Source organism: Marmota flaviventris, chromosome 2 (genome assembly GCF_047511675.1).
Source record: "Marmota flaviventris isolate mMarFla1 chromosome 2, mMarFla1.hap1, whole genome shotgun sequence".
Lineage (NCBI taxonomy): Eukaryota > Metazoa > Chordata > Mammalia > Rodentia > Sciuridae > Marmota > Marmota flaviventris.
In genome coordinates, this window is record NC_092499.1 from 32,642,668 (window position 1) to 32,660,221 (window position 17,554).

At 42.1% G+C, this 17,554-nt stretch overlaps 2 protein-coding genes across 9 annotated transcripts in view; one reads left to right on the top strand and one right to left on the bottom strand.

Annotated features, from left to right (window-relative positions):
- Rnase13 (ribonuclease A family member 13 (inactive)) overlaps positions 1–17,554 on the bottom strand; it is a 41,438-nt gene that overhangs the window by 9,791 nt on the left and 14,093 nt on the right. For 3 of the 8 annotated variants that reach the window (XM_071607731.1, XM_071607733.1, XM_071607730.1), the window contains exons 2-3: positions 7,611–7,735; positions 2,117–2,682 (exon numbers count right to left, since the gene is read on the bottom strand). The gene's annotated coding sequence lies outside the window, so the exon portion shown is untranslated. Of the gene's footprint in view, positions 1–2,116; positions 2,683–3,159; positions 3,614–7,610; positions 7,736–8,632; positions 8,694–17,554 lie in introns of those variants that run through there. The other 5 variants (XM_071607735.1, XM_071607734.1, XM_071607732.1 and 2 more) reach the window with 4 other exon arrangements.
- On the top strand, positions 1,782–2,293 carry LOC114080781 (ribonuclease 7-like). Its single transcript, XM_027922399.2, has one exon. The coding sequence runs from the start codon at positions 1,782–1,784 to the stop codon at positions 2,286–2,288; it is 507 nt and encodes a 168-aa protein (XP_027778200.2). The 3' UTR covers positions 2,289–2,293.

Here is a 17,554-nt window from a genome sequence, read left to right on the forward strand (position 1 = left end):
AACTCTGAAAACAAAAATACTATTCATCTTGGTTTCCCAGGCCTTCCCCTCCACAGATGATGATGCTTCTCTAACTGACTGTTTTCTGAAGTGTCATACTGTCATGGGAGTCCCTGGAGCAGCCCCTACCCAGGCTGTAACCATCAGGAGAAATAGGAATTACTCTGTGAAGGAAGGGCTGGGGCAGGGCAGCATTTCAAATGTAATCATTTTGGTAATGATTAAGTTTTGCAACTTTCAATGAAATACGGAGGGAAAGAGAAAGAATGAGAGGTGTTGGGCACCTTCTCCCATAAAGTCAGGTGCCCTTGGTCAGCACCTGGAATTGCAGAGGCCCAGAGAAATGAATCACCTGAGCACAGCTGAGTTCCGGGGGTGGTGCTGAGCATTGTGACTGGGATGAGTCATCCACTTCCCTTGTCTCCTCCAGCATCTCCAAAAGATAAGCCGTACACCTGCCTGACATGAAACCATACAAACTGACCTTCTAAGCTATTCTACCTGTTCCTCGGGTCAGAGCAAAAACAATCCTTAACACCACTGATTGACTCTTCCCCGAATCATGAACCAGTGGTGTATGTAGGAAGAGATGACAGCTCTCCCTGAAATTCATTTGGGTTGACACCTTGATCAGGTGCTTTATTAAACAGTCATTAAAACCATGTGGCCAGGGTCCAATTACTGTATACTCTTTGAATTTATGGATTCAAGCTTCCTCATTGCTGAACACGTTTAGGCAGGTTCAGCAGCTCTATAGGCATCCACTTATTTAGGATATGTAAGTGGAGAGGCATGAACCTGATTCATTTCCTGATCTCACCCCAGGGAAGTTCTCCAGTTCACCCCCAAGCAGAAGCAGCATAGCTCAGATCGGCTCTTAAGGAGTTAGCAGTGAGCAGAGGCTCTCAGAGGTCTGACAGCCCAGCAGAGTTGGATACAGCCTCAGCCCCCTGAACGGGAGTAACCACACGAGGACTCAGTAGGGAGGTGAGGCCTGCAGCAAGATACTGTGACATGAAAGGATGGAGAAGGAAGGATGGTTCTGACCAGATGAAGAACGAGCAGATGGACAAAGGAGGGACTCAGGTTAGGGGAGATGAGGATACATGGGGGTGAGGGAGGTAGAGTGAGGGACAGTGATGTTAAAGATGGAGGTATGAGATAGAAAAACAATGGGGACATGAGGATTTGGAGTTGGAGATATGGAGGGGATGAAACACAGTCACAGAAACATGAGGACACAGGGAGAATGAGGCCTGAAGAAGAGAAGGCAGAACAAAGAAAGAGAGGCAATGGGGACAGAAGGCTGGAAGGTAGGGAGACAAGGGGAATGAGGCCATAGATTTAGGGGATGGGGTCACAGTAGCTGTGGGCACACAGAGGGAGAAAAGGAGATGAGACAGTGAGGAAAGGAGACACAGTATGGTAAGCAGGGCCTGGGGGTGCACACCTGTAATTCAGTGGCTTGGGAGCCTGAGGCAGAAAGAATCACAAGTTCAAAGCCAGCCTCAGCAATTTAGTGAAGCCTTAAGCAACTTAGTGAGACTCTGTCTCAAAAATTAAAAGGACTGGGGATGTGGTTCAGTGGTTAGGGATCCCTGGGTTCAATCTCTGGTACCAAAAAAAGAAATAAAGAAAAAGAGAGACATGGTATGGTAGAGAGATTAGCTAGAATAAGCAGATAAAGGAAAGCAGTATTCTCAACTGCATACTTCTGAATACCTCTGCTGTCTGTTCCTAGCAAACCCAGCCTTCCATCCTGACAGGTCCTCTCGGGAGAGATGACACCAGCCAGACCAGGATTCTACCCCCTGCTGCTACTCCTGCTGCTGGGACTGTGGGTACCTGAGGCCCCAGTCAGTGCCAAACCCAAGAACATGACCTCATCTCAGTGGTTTGAAACTCAGCACGTGCAGCCCAAGCCGCAAGCATGCAACTCAGCCATGGGTCACGTCAACAAGTTCACAAAACACTGCAAAAACCTCAACACCTTCCTGCATGAATCCTTCTCCAATGTGGCCACCACCTGCCAGACCGCCAACATAACCTGCAAGAACAACCATAAAAACTGCCACCAGAGCCCAGGACCTGTGCCCCTCACCATGTGTACACTCACCTCAGGGAAGTATCCGAACTGTAGGTACAAAGAGAAGCGTCTGAATGCACCTTACATAGTAGCCTGTGAACCTCCCCAGAAAGGGGACTCTGAGAAATTTCAGTTGGTTCCGGTGCACTTGGATGAAGTCCTTCAGGTTTCCAGACTTTCTGACTCTTTGGTTGGGTCTTAATTCCTTCTCTAGGCCTCTGCACCGATCCTCCTTGGCTCCTTCTCCACCTAGAGTGTTGTCTTCCTTTCATCTCTGAGGGCTCTTCCTGGTTCAGGCTCTTTGGAGAAGCTGACAGGGAGCTGAGGCTGATACGTTGGTGGGCTGAGCTCCGAGAAGATGGTCTTTCATCTTTTTATTGCTGTTTTCTCAGAAACTTATCCCCAAGAGAGGGGCTGAGCAAACTCAGGTTCATAAGTTCCCTGGTCTATACCTTTAAACATCTCTCCCTCATCCCATCTTGTCATGACAGCATGATAAGAGAGGAAATAAATGGAGAAGGGGTGAGTAGAATTTATAGACAGCTCTGTTTCCATTCCTAAAACAGAAGTCTTCCCAGCTCTGATGTGGAGGTCACCTGTATGGGGAGAGGGGGTCGGAAGGAAAGAGGAAGACAAAGAAATGCCACATGATATTTATATAACACGTCACACTTTTCACAATATATCCACAGGAATCCTGACAGGGATTGCTTGCCTCCTTTATGGATGAGGAAATTGAGATTTCAGAAGGCTTAATCAATTAAAGAGCTTGTCTGATTGGTTAGAAGCAGCACCTGGAATTGAAAATTGATGTCCTGAATCTCAACACAGTGCTACTAAACCGACTGGGTACAAAAGCAGACCAATATAGGTACAAGAGGAGAAGTAGGTTAGAGTTCACCCATGCCGAAAGGAGTACTGAGAGTCCTACAGAGCCAGTTACCCCGTGTTGGCTGCAATCAAGGTCATTACCTCTCCAGCCAAGAGATCTTTTTATAAGGTGCCCAGGGATCTTGATTCATTCTCCCTCTCTAACTGCCCCTCCCCCTTCTCTAGCCCACTGCTATTCTGACCTGGGCTCTGGGCCTGGTTTCTGGGTAGATCCCTTTGGCCTGAAGGCATAGGGTAAGGAGAGTGTCCCAGCTTCATCCCTCTGTTCTGGGATCACATTTCCCTTGACCTTAAGGGACTTCCGTGGCCCAGAGCCTGCTTGTCACAAACAGCCTGGTGGAGCTGCCAGAGCTTCCTTCCTCGTGATAATGATCTCCCTGCCTCAGTGCTTCCCTGGCTCTCCGGGCTGGCAGCCTGCCCAAGACTGAGGGGCTGAGATGTGGAAATGCCGCCTCCTTGTCCCCCTCGGCTGCAGCCACCATTGCTGCTTCTAGTGAACAGAGCTACAGAAGCTCTGGCTTTATATTGGCTCAGTCCTAAAAGCCCCTTCTGCATTGCCTGCATCCCTGACCATTACCAGCCCCTTCTCTCTTCCTTCATCACTGTCCCAAACTGCACTGTGTCCCCTGCCCACCGTGTTTCAGACCCAATCACACTGCTAGACCTTCCCAGCCCTGTAGAGGGTTCTACTCATCCCTCCCCAGCCCTGCTCCACACACTCCTAACCAGAACCCGAAAAACTTTGGGTCCTGAAAGAAGTGGGTGTAAATCCTTTCCCAGTTGTTCCTGGCTATGTGACCTTGAGCAAATTACTGAACATTTCTGCAGGTCTGTCCACAAAGCAAAGTGGGAAAAGTTCTATCTACCAAACAGGATTGCAGGAAGATTTAGAAGTGATATTTAAGAAGCTCTTAAATGGGTAATGGCAACGAGTCATAGTGGTGATAGTAGCAATATCCACCTTTGACAAATAGCAGACCAGGGCAAATACCCCATGCAAGTCTCCCAAGGACTTTATTCTACTAAAGTGAAGCCCATGCATGGGTTAGAGGATGAGCCCTGAAGCAGGGTCCTGCTAGAGACCAGGGAGAAGGTAGAAGGAGGATGATCAAAAGAAAGGATAGGCTGGGCGAGGTGGTGTACACCAATAATCCCAGTGGCTGGGAAGGCTGAGACAGGAGGATAGCAAGTTCAAAGCCAGCCTCAGCAACTTGGCAAGACCCTAACCAACTCAGTGAGACCCTGTCTCTAAATAAAAATATTAAAAAGGGCTGGGGATGTGCTCACTGGTTAAGTGCCCCTGGGTTCAAGCCCTAGTACCAAAAAGAGAGAAAGAGGCTGGAATAATTACAGCCTTGGGGAACAGAACACTGAACAATTCAGACAGAATGTGAGGCCAGTAAGTTGAGGAGTTAGCCTTCACAGGCTGGAAAGTAGAGGAGCACTAACTGCACATTGTGGCCAAATGCCACACAACTGAGTGTGAAAGTCTCTATTTCCTGGAAACAGAGCATTGCCATCCTAGAATGGGCTTCTGGAATACTCACATAAATCTGAAGTTTCATCCTAAATCCTTATTTTGTAGTCTTGTAGTCACCGTACTATACATTTATCATTCTAAATAGATAATTTGCAACTAAAATGCATAAAAAGACAAGATATTTGTGGGCACCTGAGTTTTTTTCTCTTCGTTTTATTCTTTTTTCACATCTCTTTTTATATTCTTTACTGATGCTTGTTCTTATGGATATTATAGTTTTGTATATAGACATCCTCCTTACAAAATTTTGAACTTGCTAAAATTATGCTTTCAGTGCATCCTAACAGAATGAAAAGACATTCAATTGGGGCTGGGGATGTGGCTCAACCAGCGCACTTGCCTGGCATGCGCCGGTCGCTGGGTTCAATCCTCAGCACCACATAAAAATAAAATAAAGATGTTGTGTCCACCAAAAACTAAATAATAAATATTAAAAAATTCTCTCTCTCTCTCTCTCTAAAAAAAAAGACATTCAATTGGACTTCTTTCTTGACTCACTATCTAAATACTATTAAACACTTTAAAAGAATTCTAAATGGGGCTGTAGTATATCTCAGCTGTAGAGCACTTACCTAGCATGCACAAGGTCCTGGGTTTGATCTCCAGGAACACACATGGGTGCACACAGTGTGCACTCATGCAAAAAACAAAAGTTCTAAGGTAATCGGTGGTGACAGAGGCTGGAATAATTACAGCCTTGGGGAAGTACTAACTGGGAAGTGGTATGGGGGTGTCTTCTGAGAAGCTGGAGATTACAGTGTGAAAACTCATTGAACTGTACACTTAAGATCTATGTGCTTTAGTTTATGGAAGTGAATTAAAATCCTCCAAAATACATAGCTATTAAGGATTCTTAAGGGTGATTTATTTACATGATAAATGCTAATACACCACTGTATTCTAAAAAGGTTATCAATGGGGTGCTCACACCTGTAATCCTAGAGACTCAGGTGTCTGAGGCAAGAAGATCAAAAGTTCAAGGCCAGCCTCAGCAACTTAGCAAGTTCCCAAGCAACTTAGCAATACTCTGTCTCAAAATAAAACATAAAAAGGGCTGTGGATATGACTCTGTTGTTAAGCTCCCCTGGGTTCAATCCCAGGGACTAAAAATATAAAATAAAATATTATCATATAATTAAATCATAGATAGAATGACAACATAATTTCTATTATTCTTCCATGTGCTCTTCATTAAATTAAATAGCACTTGTATCATTTATTAAATTGTTATAAATACTTTGGGCTCAAGAAATACATAAAGTTCTTCCTCAGGTTATATAGCTAACATACTTTCCCCTATTATTTATATTACCTGTGAACTAATTTTGTCTTTTTTGATTAGGTGAAAAATTTTAGGAATTATTTTATATATAATATTATTATAGGCTTTTACAGCCATTAATTATTAAAATAATTTTTCTTTTCTTTTTTTTAATATTAGTTTTTTAGTTGTACACAATACCTTTATTTTGTTTATTTGTTTTTATGTGGTGCTGAGGATCCAACCCAGGGCCTCGCATGTGCTAGGTGAGCGCTCTACCGTGGAGCCACAACCCCTGCCAAAATAATTTTTCTTATAATAATAAATATGTATTTATACTTCCAGTTGATGACAGATTTTCAAAACTTTTAAAAGTTCATAAGGGGAATTTCACTCCAATATCTCACCAATAGTTGAAAGTGACACTTTGATGTTAACAGTGAATCCAAATGTCCTGCCTTGTTCTCAAAACTGCTGTTTTAGCTCATTGTATTTCACAGTTACCCATTCCCTCAAATGATCTTGATCAAAGTCAAGTTTAGCGATGCCAGGTATAATGTTGAAACAGGCATTTGGCTAGTGAAGTTCAAGATAAAAATAATTTGGGCCAAAAACCCAGGTTGGCTGAACCTCGATGCATTCTTACTTGAAAGTTAAAGAATGGAGGGGAAAGTTAAAGAAATGAAAAAGTAGACTGATGAGTTATGAAAGATTTCTGTTTCAGGGGTGGGATCCTGGAGGTGGGTGGAAGACAGGGGATCCAGGGGACTGAGACCCACCCTTGACTAGATAATTTTAAAGAAAATTGTTTCAATCTGGATCCAAGGAGCATAAATGAAGTCCAGTAAAGAACATAACCCTAGAAGTAGAGCAGAAGTGAGCTGGCTTTCCTAGGAAAGCAACTAACTATCTGAGACAGATTAGGTAGGAGACTTCTACAGCTCCTTAATTCCCAGAAGTCTCCACATACTGCAGTAAAAGAGCCATTGATACTATGAAGAGAACTAACAGGATGAATGTAAAGAGAAGGCTTCTGACTGAAAGGGCAGGGTGTCGAAAGAGGAAATGCCCTTGAAATTGGGACTCTTCTCTTCACATTGATTTTTTTGGCCCTTTTTATGTTGTCAGTGGCTCCGGGAGAGAACACTTGAGCTATGGTAGCAAAAAGCACACCAGTAGCAACACCCGGGGGTTTCTCTTTGGGAGAACTTTGACCCATTTCACCACATTTCTTCTGAGCTCCTGGATGACTGGGTTTCAAAGTGCTCAAAGACTTCAGATTCTCATTTTAAAGTCCTCCTCCTTCCCCCATTCCACCATCAAGAAGCAAAAAGAGGGCTGGGCTTGTGGCTCAGTGGTAAAGCCCTTGCCTAGCATAAGTGAGGCACTGGGTTCCATCCTCAGCACCACATGAAAATAAATAAATAAAGGTATCATATGCATCTACAACTAAATATATTTTTTAATTTAAAAAAAGAGGCAGAAAGAAGGGCAATTACAATTTTTGCCTAGGTGTTTACCTCTGGGAGACTCCAAAGCCAGTAAGCTTGTAGCATCCATGAAACCACAGAAGCATGAGAAAGCCCACATGGCTAGAAAGCCCACAGTTTACAAAGGAGAGGTAACAAAAGATATCACCATAATTAAAAAATATATACACTATGACAGAAATGCCTCTTAACTTAGGGAGGTGGGAGTTTCCTCATCCATAGATACCACCTTTCTAAGAGTATTATATGGATTAAATGCAATAAGGCATATGAAGCACTTAGTGGCTGGCTTGTAGGGAAAGTTGGAGAAGCATTAGCACTTTTTAATAATGTATTTATTACCATGGTGTCAAATGTGGAGAGGTCAAACCTGTGATGAGAGGAGTAGGCCCAACTTCTAGGCAGAACAAAGGATTGAAACAAAGTAAGCCAAATACCTCTTCATCGTCCACTTGCCCGAAAATCTCCTATTCAAAAAAAAAGTAAGTTTCAAGATCAGATACAAAAAGACAATATGCGTTAATTTTTCTAGGTAAGATCATTTTCAGAGGTTGAGGGTGCATTCAATGGGAAAGGGGAAAAATGTCTATCAAGAATTTCTGTTGGGCTGGGGATGTGGCTCAAGCGGTAGAGCGCTGGCCTGGCATGCATGCAGCCCGGGTTCGATCCTCAGCACCACATACAAATAAAGATGTTGTGTCCGCCGAAAACTAAAAAATAAATATTAAAAAATTCTCTCTCTCTCTCTCTCTCTTAAATTCTTTTTTTCTTTTAAGGCCTGGGGATATAGCTCAGTTGGTAGAGTGCTTGCCTCACATGCACAAGGCCCTGGGTTCAATCCCCAGCATTAAAAAAATAATAATAATAAAATTTCTGTTAAGACAACTTTACTTAAGAGAAGTTTTTCTTAGCTCTGCCCTCCATAAATCCAAGAATCCAAAGATATGAAAAGAAGTCAGGAGACTGAGGGCCACTAATTTTTGATGGTACCCTCTGTGACCACTCCTATCCAAAGGGTTCAATTATCACAGCAATTGATGGAGAGCAGGCTCTGATGACATTTACAACTTCCCCTCCTGAGATATTTAAGCCTTAAGTGACTTTAGTATCCCTCACCTCCATCATGAAAGACCATTTATATTTTTCTCTCCCTCTGATTCAGCTCCATTTTCTAGTTCATCTTTTATTACTAAAACTCTCCACCAATGTTCATGGCTCATGATCCTCCACTGCTTTCCAATCGATAAATAACTTTGGGAAAACATCATGGTCATTACTTTCTATAGCTTTTACATGAAAACTTAATTGAACCTACACATTTAAAACATGAACTGAACCTAGCATGAATTAGTATAAATTCTTACTTGGGCCATGGCATTTGTCACAAAATGGAATATCACATCTGCATGGCTTGAGACTCTTTTAGTAGATAGCCATAAAATTATGATGTTGCAAGATGTCTTGTCTAGTGACTCAGAAATTATCTAATTCTGCCTTTCTCATTTAGAAAATGAGAAAAATAAGACACAGTTAACTTAAACATGTGCCCAAGATTGCATGACTAGTTTAGGCAAGAATTTAGATTTTTAAAATTAGTCTAGTGATGTTTCCAAACTGGAACTCTAATTAATGATCCCAAATGGATTATTTCCCAAGGTCAAATTCACCATACATAGACAGCAAATCAATCTGCAAATGGGCAGACTCCCAGATTTGAGGGAAAAACCCTGCTCACCCAAAAAGAGTGTTGAATGCCCATGATCCTGACATATTTGCACTTCCACCCTTCACCTGAATACTCCTATTGTATCAGTCAGAAGGCAAAGAAAACAGCACTCAAGGACTTGAGGACTGTGTTGGTCAGTTTTCATCACTGTAACCAAAATATCAGACAAGAGCAGCTCAGAGGAGGAAAAGTTTATTTTGGACTCATGGTTTCAGAGGTCCAGTCCATGATTGACCAGATCCATTGCTCTGGGCTGGAGATGAGATAGAACATAATGATGAAAGGGCATGCTGGAGGAAAGAAAGCTGCTCACTTCTTGGCAGCCTGGCAGCAGGGGGAGAGGAGTGTGGAGCCAGGTACAAAATATAATCCCCAAGACCTACTTCCTCCAGTCATGCCCCACCTGCCTTTAGTTACCACCCAGTAATCTATTCAGATTATACGTCGATTAGGTTACAGCTCATAACCTAATCACTTTACCTCTAAAAATTCCTTCATTGTCCCATGAGCTTTTCAAGAGACAACTCATATCCAAACCATTAACAATGATAAACTAGTCAAGCATGACCCTGGCTATTTGAGATATAAATAAGGACATACAGCAAGAGTAACAGCCTTCACCTCCGTCTGCTACTCAAGGACAGAAAAAACCCATCTGGTAGTGCTCAAGGTGAGCCTGACACATCCTGAGGCATTTTATCTAAGGTAAGGGTCCCCATTCTCTATCCTCAAGGTTGGCATATCCTGTGTTCAGTTTTTGTGGTAAATCAGAGCGATGGTTCCCAGACTTTCCCCTGAAGTGCTAGCAATGGCAAAGGAAAATTAAATAAAATATCCAAAATCATGCCCCCAAAGCATGAACTTTCCTTAAGTCTTTCTTTCACTTAAATAATATTTATAAAATAAGCTTATGCATGGATATCATAGATGTTGTCTTAAAATTTCACTTGTTATCATGATGGATTTATGTTACTTTCCTAGTTTTCATAGCTGCACTGTGATTATGTATACAACAGTGCTTGTAATTAAGGAATAGTCCCTGAAGTATTAAGGAGTCATGGGTATCGAGTCTGTAACTCATTCTCAAATGGCTCATAAATGTCAGCAATTGGGGAATTGAGATGATGCATGTAGAGGAATTCTGTGTGCTATTTCTGAAACTTTTAATTTGAAATTATTTCAACATAAATATATTTAAAGTTGTAAAAATATATGTAATTTCTTTGAATTTTTTGATATTCCCAAGCACACAGTTTTATTTTCTATGAATATAATATTTTAAATCACTTCCCATACTGCCGCCCTCAAAAAAATAGTTTAATTAAATATAGAAGGCGTTTATCTTGTGACTTTGTGTTTATCTGTGTTCTAGAGTCTGGGATAGGAGTACACTGGCCTTAATGAGGTCCTTCATATGATCTTTGTGGGTTTGTATCTCTGACCAATATTTCTCTTTAAGAATAAGGTGAGGCCAGGCACATCAGGCATAGAGGTACACAGCTATAATCCCAGCTGCTCAGGAGGCTAAAGCAGTAGATTCACCAGTTGGAGGCCAGCCTCAGCATCTTAGTAAGACCCTGCCTCAAAATAAGCATTTTTTTTAAAGGGCTGGGAATGTAGCTCAGTGGTAGAGCACTTGCCTAGTATGCACAGGCTCTGGGTTAAAGTCACACACACACACACACACACACACACACAAAAATGAGTGAATGAGGAAGATAGGCTAGTCATGGGAATGGTGTATTAGGAAAGTTCCTTGCATGCCAAAAAATGAGATATAGGCATAGAGAATTTGGAATAGTGCCTGGGACAAAGAAATCCCTTAGGAAATATTAGCTCTGATTGTTTTTATCATTGACATCATGGTCATCCCCGGGAGGTCTGAAGGTTGTGTGCAGTCTTGTAAATTAAAGGCTGCAGCAGGAATGTGAGGGTAGCCACATGTTTCAGCTCTGGTCAGGTTGAAGACTATGTCCTCTCCCTCATGAGGACAAATCCAGGAATCTGAAACAAAGGAAGACAGTCAACACATCGAGATAAGATCATGGTGGGGATGGGTACCTGAGAAAAACCCAAAGCATTGCAAAGTAACAAAAATAGATCTAGCAGGACAGGGACAATCATTGGGAAGAGAGTGGGACTCCCAGGAGTGTGGCAACTGGATTCCATGAGATGTAACTCTAAGACTCTGAGCTTATAAACCAGGGTCCAAGGTATTCCCATGAATCTTTAGAGCCAGGAACCCCTCTTAGAAGAGAATCCCTCTTAAAGGAATTTGTTATAACTTCTGGAAGCTTCGGACAAAACTTCTGCCTCAATCTGAGACTCACCTAACTTGCCTGCACTGATTATTGCCTCTTTGCCAAGATCTCAGATCCCAGGCAAACAGACAAGAGAAACAGACAAATCAGCCTGTTGTTCTCCAGAGCTGCTCAGGAACAGGACACTGACCTGAAGTCTTCACATGCTTCTGGTTTCTCTTTTGGCTTTTCCAACCCAAGGTTGCCTCTACAGTTTCCCAGACTTCTATACTGTTTGTATTACTGTTATCTATTCTGTCTTCTTTTCCCCAAATATATTGCTATATATGCTCACAAAGTAATTGGTAATGTAAATATAGCTGTTATGGTTTCAATATTAGGTGTCTCTCCAAAGCTCATGTGTGAGACAATGCAAGAAAGTTTAGAGGTGAAATGATTGGGTTATAAGAAGTTCAACCTAATCAGTGCATTAATTCCCTGATAGGGATTAACTGAGTGGTAACTTATAGGCAGAGAAGGTGTGGCTAGAGGAGGTGGGTCCCTTGGGGTGTGCCTTTGAGTTATATATTTTGTCCTTGCTGAGCAAAGCTCTCTCTGTTTCTTGGTGGCCATGTCCCCAGTTGCTTTCTTCTGCCACACCCTTCCACCATTTTGTTCTGCCTCGCCTCAGGTCCCAAGGAAAAGAGTCAGCCATCTGTGGATCTTTGAAACCATGAACCCCAAATAAATTTTCCTCCCCTAAGATTGTTCTTGTCTGGTCTTTTGGTCATAGAGGTGAAAAAGCTGACTAAAACGTACAAACTCGTTCTCATTTATGAATTAGCATTGCAATCGATGTTTCACAGCCAGAAAACAATGATGGGAGCAACTGGCCAGTTAAATGCCAGGACCATTGATAGGAGTAGATGCTTCTTGCAGTCACCTGTCCTGACCCCATGAAGTCCACCATGAATGTGTAAGTTGTTTGGCATAAATTTGGCTAAAAATCTCCTGTGCTGTGTCCAGAGAAACAGGACATTTGCCTCTGAAGTTAACCTTGATCCCTTCATTCAGTTTGGCTCTGTGTGAATTTTACTTCCAGCCTTCTGTAGCCCAGCTTGTCTCAGTCTTGGTGCCTCCAGAGAGCAGCAACAGCAAGGTGCTTCTCACACCCTATCATAAGGACCTTTAGCTTTCAATTTATCATAAGAGTTTTCTCATACATAATCTTTATAAATACATCCCATCATTGCCCTCTACTGGGGCAATGAGGTACCTAGAGCTAATTCTGGTTCTAAGCAGAGATTTGAAAACCATACACCCCACACCGCCCTCAGAAATAGCAGAGGAGTCTCCTTTAGAACCCTCCTTCCTGAGGTCAGTGTCTCCCTCCCAGGAGGCCTTTTAGAGGGTAAAGCCTGAAGAACCCTACTAGGGTGGCTCTAGTAGTTCAAAGATTGCGTTTTAGTAGCGGCATTGGTGCTGGTCTGCTTCACTCCAGTAACCCAGATAGAGTTTTCTGGTATCCTTGCCTAACCCTCCTGGGGTTTCCTGGGGAAAAAAAAAAAAGGTCTTTGGGGAGGTAGTTGCTTAATCTTTCCTCTTCTTTCAAGCTACCTCAGGGTCTTCTATTAAGCCTCTCCTTGTTTTTTTTTTTTTTTTTTTTATTGGTTGTTCAAAATATTACAAAGCTCTTGACATATCATATTTCATACATTTGATTCAAGTGGGTTATGAACTCCCATTTTTACCCAGATTGCAGAATCACATCGGTTACACATCCACGTTTTTACATATTGCCATACTAATGACTGTTGTATTCTCTCCTTGTATTCTAGTGTGACTGCTAAGACTTTTTTAAAAAAACTTTTTTAAAATAATAACTTTATTTAATTTATTATGTGTTGCTGAGGATCTAATCCAATGCCTCACATGTGCTAGACAAATGCTCTAACACTGAGCCACAACCCCAGCGACCCCCACCTTTTTGTACTGGGCATTGAACCCAGGGGCGCTTGCTCTACCACTGAGCTACATCCCCAGCCCATTGGTTATTATTTTTTATTTCATTTCTAAGTTGACCAGACTGGTTTTTAACTTGAGATCCTCCTGCCTCAGCCTTCTGGGCCAATGGGATTATAGGCATGTGCCAGCCTGGCTGCTAACACTTTGTTTTTCCTTGTTTCATAGAGTTTTGGAGCCAGGGGGCATTTAATAAATTATTCAACTGAAAATCTTTGTGTTACAAATGACAAGGAGACGAAGGACCCCCATAGAGACTGAGGCCAGCACATGGTTCCTGTGTGCCCCTTTGAGCTAGCCAAAGGCCAGGTCTCAAGAGGGAAAAACAGAAAGCAAGTTGAAGACAAGTTATCGTGGAGATAAAAGGAAGTCCAGTCTCATTAGAATAGTATTTTGTTAGAGTACTGGTATTTGTTAGAGAAGTGGGAGAGTACTGGTAAGGGATGGGTGGACTGGACATAGGCTGAGTAGAAGAAGGCTTTGATGCCAGGTGGAGGAGGTTGAATTTTGCCCTGTATGAAAGGGAACTGCTGAGGATTTTCTTTAACAGGGAAAGGAGTATTTTACCAAGACTCATCCAACAATATTATATATGCTCAATTAGACCCAGGAGAAAGTGGGACACATAGGAGATGATGACAGTCATCCAGATAGGGGTAGAAAGGGAAAGAAGAGAAGCAATAAGTCTGGCCTCATGTGCCCCAAGGCTTTGAGCATGCTGGGTATTCAGTAAGTTAGCTACCTAATTGATACAGGGATGAAGAAGGGAAAGTCAACTGAAAGTGTCAAAAAAACCCAAGGGTTTTTCTCACATCCTATCATAAGGACCCTATCGGAGCAATATAGCTTTCAATTTATTATAAGAGTTTTCTCACACATAATCTTTATAAATACATCCCATCATTGCCCTCTACTGGGGCAATGCGGGACCTAGAGCTAATTCTGATCCTAAGCAGAGGTTTGAAAAACATATACCCCTCACCGCCATCAGCAATACCAGAGGAGGTGAATTCTGAGACAATAGAACCAGCTGCATGAAAGGTAGTAAAGATCCATGTCAGTGGAGGTATTCAGGCTCAAATCCATTTGGGGGAACATTATAAAGAACATGCTTATGAGCTTCCCTGGTGGTGCACACCAGAATATACCTCCAATCAGTAACAGACAGACCTCTGAAGTGCCTCCTAGCTTGGGTATCCCACGAAGCTGGGTGGATGTAAAGTCAGCAACGTGCCTGACCCAACCTCATGCAATTGACTAGAAATTAGGTTTTTAATGTCTGGTTCAGTATTCTTATCACTTCACTATTTCACATTTGCATCTTGAATCATCTCAAGGGAAGAAGTTAAGTTACACTCTGGGACTGGCCAGAAACACCCATATAAAAACAAAATCAGTAAGAATTGGCTCTTAAGTGCATTTAACCCTTTTGCGGCCCTGCCTGCATAGAGTGTGAATTGGGGAATGGAAGTGAACTGGTTTTGTTCGCTCACTACTCCGTTGCTTTGCATGTTACTCAAAGATAGAGACATTGTCTCCTCAGTTGGAAAATAAATGTAAATATTTCTGTCTCATGTGGGTGCTACAAGATAAATGAGAAGATGTTGTTTCTATCAACAAATAGATCAATAGACACGCTCTGCTTAACTCTTTGTCAAGAACACAGTACACAACAGTGGTGATGTTCAATCTACTTATGATCTCGTGGGCACAGCACCAGTCACTCAGAGCCACAATGGCTCATCTGCCAGACCAGTGACTAACAAGGTGACTGTAAACTCACAAGACAATTTTCAATAATCATGAAAGTAGTATGGGAGCCAGATAGGCCTAATATTTTCATTATTTTTTTTTTAGTTGTAGGTGGACACAATATCTTTACTTTTATTTATTTTTATGTGGTGCTGAGGATTGAATCCAGTGCCTCACACGTGCTAGGCGAACGCTCTACCACTAAGCTACAACCCCAGGCCCCCTAATCTTTAATTCTGGTCCTGCCACTTAAACATGTGACCTTAACCTTCCTGAGCCTTGGTTTCTTTTTCTGTAAAATGGGGATAATAACATGGGACAGATAGCAAATATCTGTACATAAAGCACAATGCCTTGACCCATGAAACACTTTTTAAGATGATGGCTATTTATTTTTTTTTATACCAGGGATTGAACCCAGGGACACTTAGTTACTGAGCCACATCCCCAGCCCTTTTTTGTACTTTTATGTAGAGCCAGGGTCTTGTTGAGTTACTTAGGGTCTCACTAAGTTTCTGAGGCTGGCATTGAACTTGCAAGCCTCCTGAGCCACTGGGATTACAGGCATGTGCCACTGCTATTGAGCTGTTATTTTTAACAAAGCACCTAGAACATATTAGATGTTCACTAAACAGCAGTCCGTAGTATCCCTTTCCTCCTATTGCTGTTGTAAATCCCTGTACTGACTCAAACCTTAAAATGGGGTGTATATTTTCCTGGCTGCTATTAGTAGTCAACATTACACTGTGCACCATCGGATTTACCAGATTTCAACATTTCACTACACCACACTGAATATGTAAAATCTGGCTTCTCATTTAAGATCACTTTTGCAGGACTGTATATAAAATATGTTTAAAGTTTTACATTGAAATTATATGACTACAAGTAATTTGTGATCAATGCTGTGCCCTTCTTCATTCGCAGTGCTTGGGAATTCCTCCAAAATGAGAAAAATCTAAATAAGATCATTTTCCAATGTAATGTACTTTTTATGCATGCCAAACTTCAAAATAAATAAAATTGACTTTGTTACTTTTGTAATAGGTAAGCAAATATTTGATTTTATATTTGTCTTTTTCTGTATTTGGAGCCAGTACATTTTTTTCCCAGTCTCAAAGACTGTAGGTCCCTGGAAATCTCCCAGTCCCTAAACACAAAGCCTCTAGTGCTTAATGGATAAAACAGCCCTAAGACTGTGGCAGTTGAGAAGGCTCATGATGAATGACTAGGATCAAATACACAATCAAAGGAACCCCTTCCCCAGGCTGCCTGAGTGAAGCTGGTCAGCTGCAGGGCCAGCACATGTTTGCAACTTAATTGGATTTGGAGCTTGCAGAGCCTGTGGCCAGTCATTTGGTCAGCAGGAAATGTTTAGGCCAGCCCTCGGCTTCTGCTGCCATCCCCACCCAATCACTCCAAAGCCTGGTGGCTTGGATTATAATTGTTAATGAATAATCACTTGGTAATCTTTTCATCCCAATGGGAAAGGCTCAGATGAGGGCCTGCAAGAGAGAAATGACATTCTGGGGGAAAAAAAAAAGAAATAAAGGGGGGAAAAAATCACAGTGGTGCTCAAGCCAAGTGCCTGCTGGGTAATTTTTTCTTGGGTCCAAAAATCAGTATTTTGTTTGCTTTGTGGGAAGAACTGCATGAAAGGATTCTTACCATGGAAAGGGGGAGTTCTGTTGGTGAACCAGGCTCCACCTTGGGACAAAGAGACCAACCCCTCAGAAGTTTCACATTCAGAAATGGAGAAGAACATATTTTCTCGAAGGCAGAGGAGTCATATAAATGCCAGTGGTTGGGATGCTGGATGGAATTCAAGACACCAACACGGATCTGAGGAGCTATTGCACAGATCAAGTCTTGCCAGCTGAAGTTATTTGCTTTTTTCCTTGACAATTTTTGTAATATCTACTTACTTCATTACTATAATTTACCAGATACATATTTATTCATTTATTTCAAATAATTCTTTGAAAATGAAACTGTGCAGTACCATCTTTCACAAAGTACTTGTGCTATTTAATAAACAGAAATAAAAATAAACATAATGAATGTCATCTGTTTTTTCAAAACTCTCTTCTAATATTATTTTCAGCTGAAGACTCAGCCTGAGGCCTGTTGTCTCTTGAAAGGGAGGAAAAACAAACCCTAGTGAGTATAACAGAATGTTTCCTTCTTGCTCTAAGAGGAAACTTTCTCCCAAATGTTATCAGAAAGGTTAAGAGAAAGTTATTTAAGGTAATGTTCACACACCACCTAAAACCACAAACAGAGACACGCTATGCTCTGCTTCTCTGGGAAGCTCTTTCCCCTTCCCTAGGCAGCTGGCACTGGACCAAAGGGAAGGGTTGAAAGTCAGGAAGCTCCCAGTCCCTGTGCTGCCACTCACTCAATGGCCTTGGGAAGGGCACTTGCCCTTTCAGGAACTTGAGCTCATTCTCTCTCTAAAATGAGGCAGTCAATTGAGGTGATCTCAAAGATCTCTTCCAGTTCTGACCCTCTATCATTCCAAGGCATTGCCCAGCAGGGCAAAATGT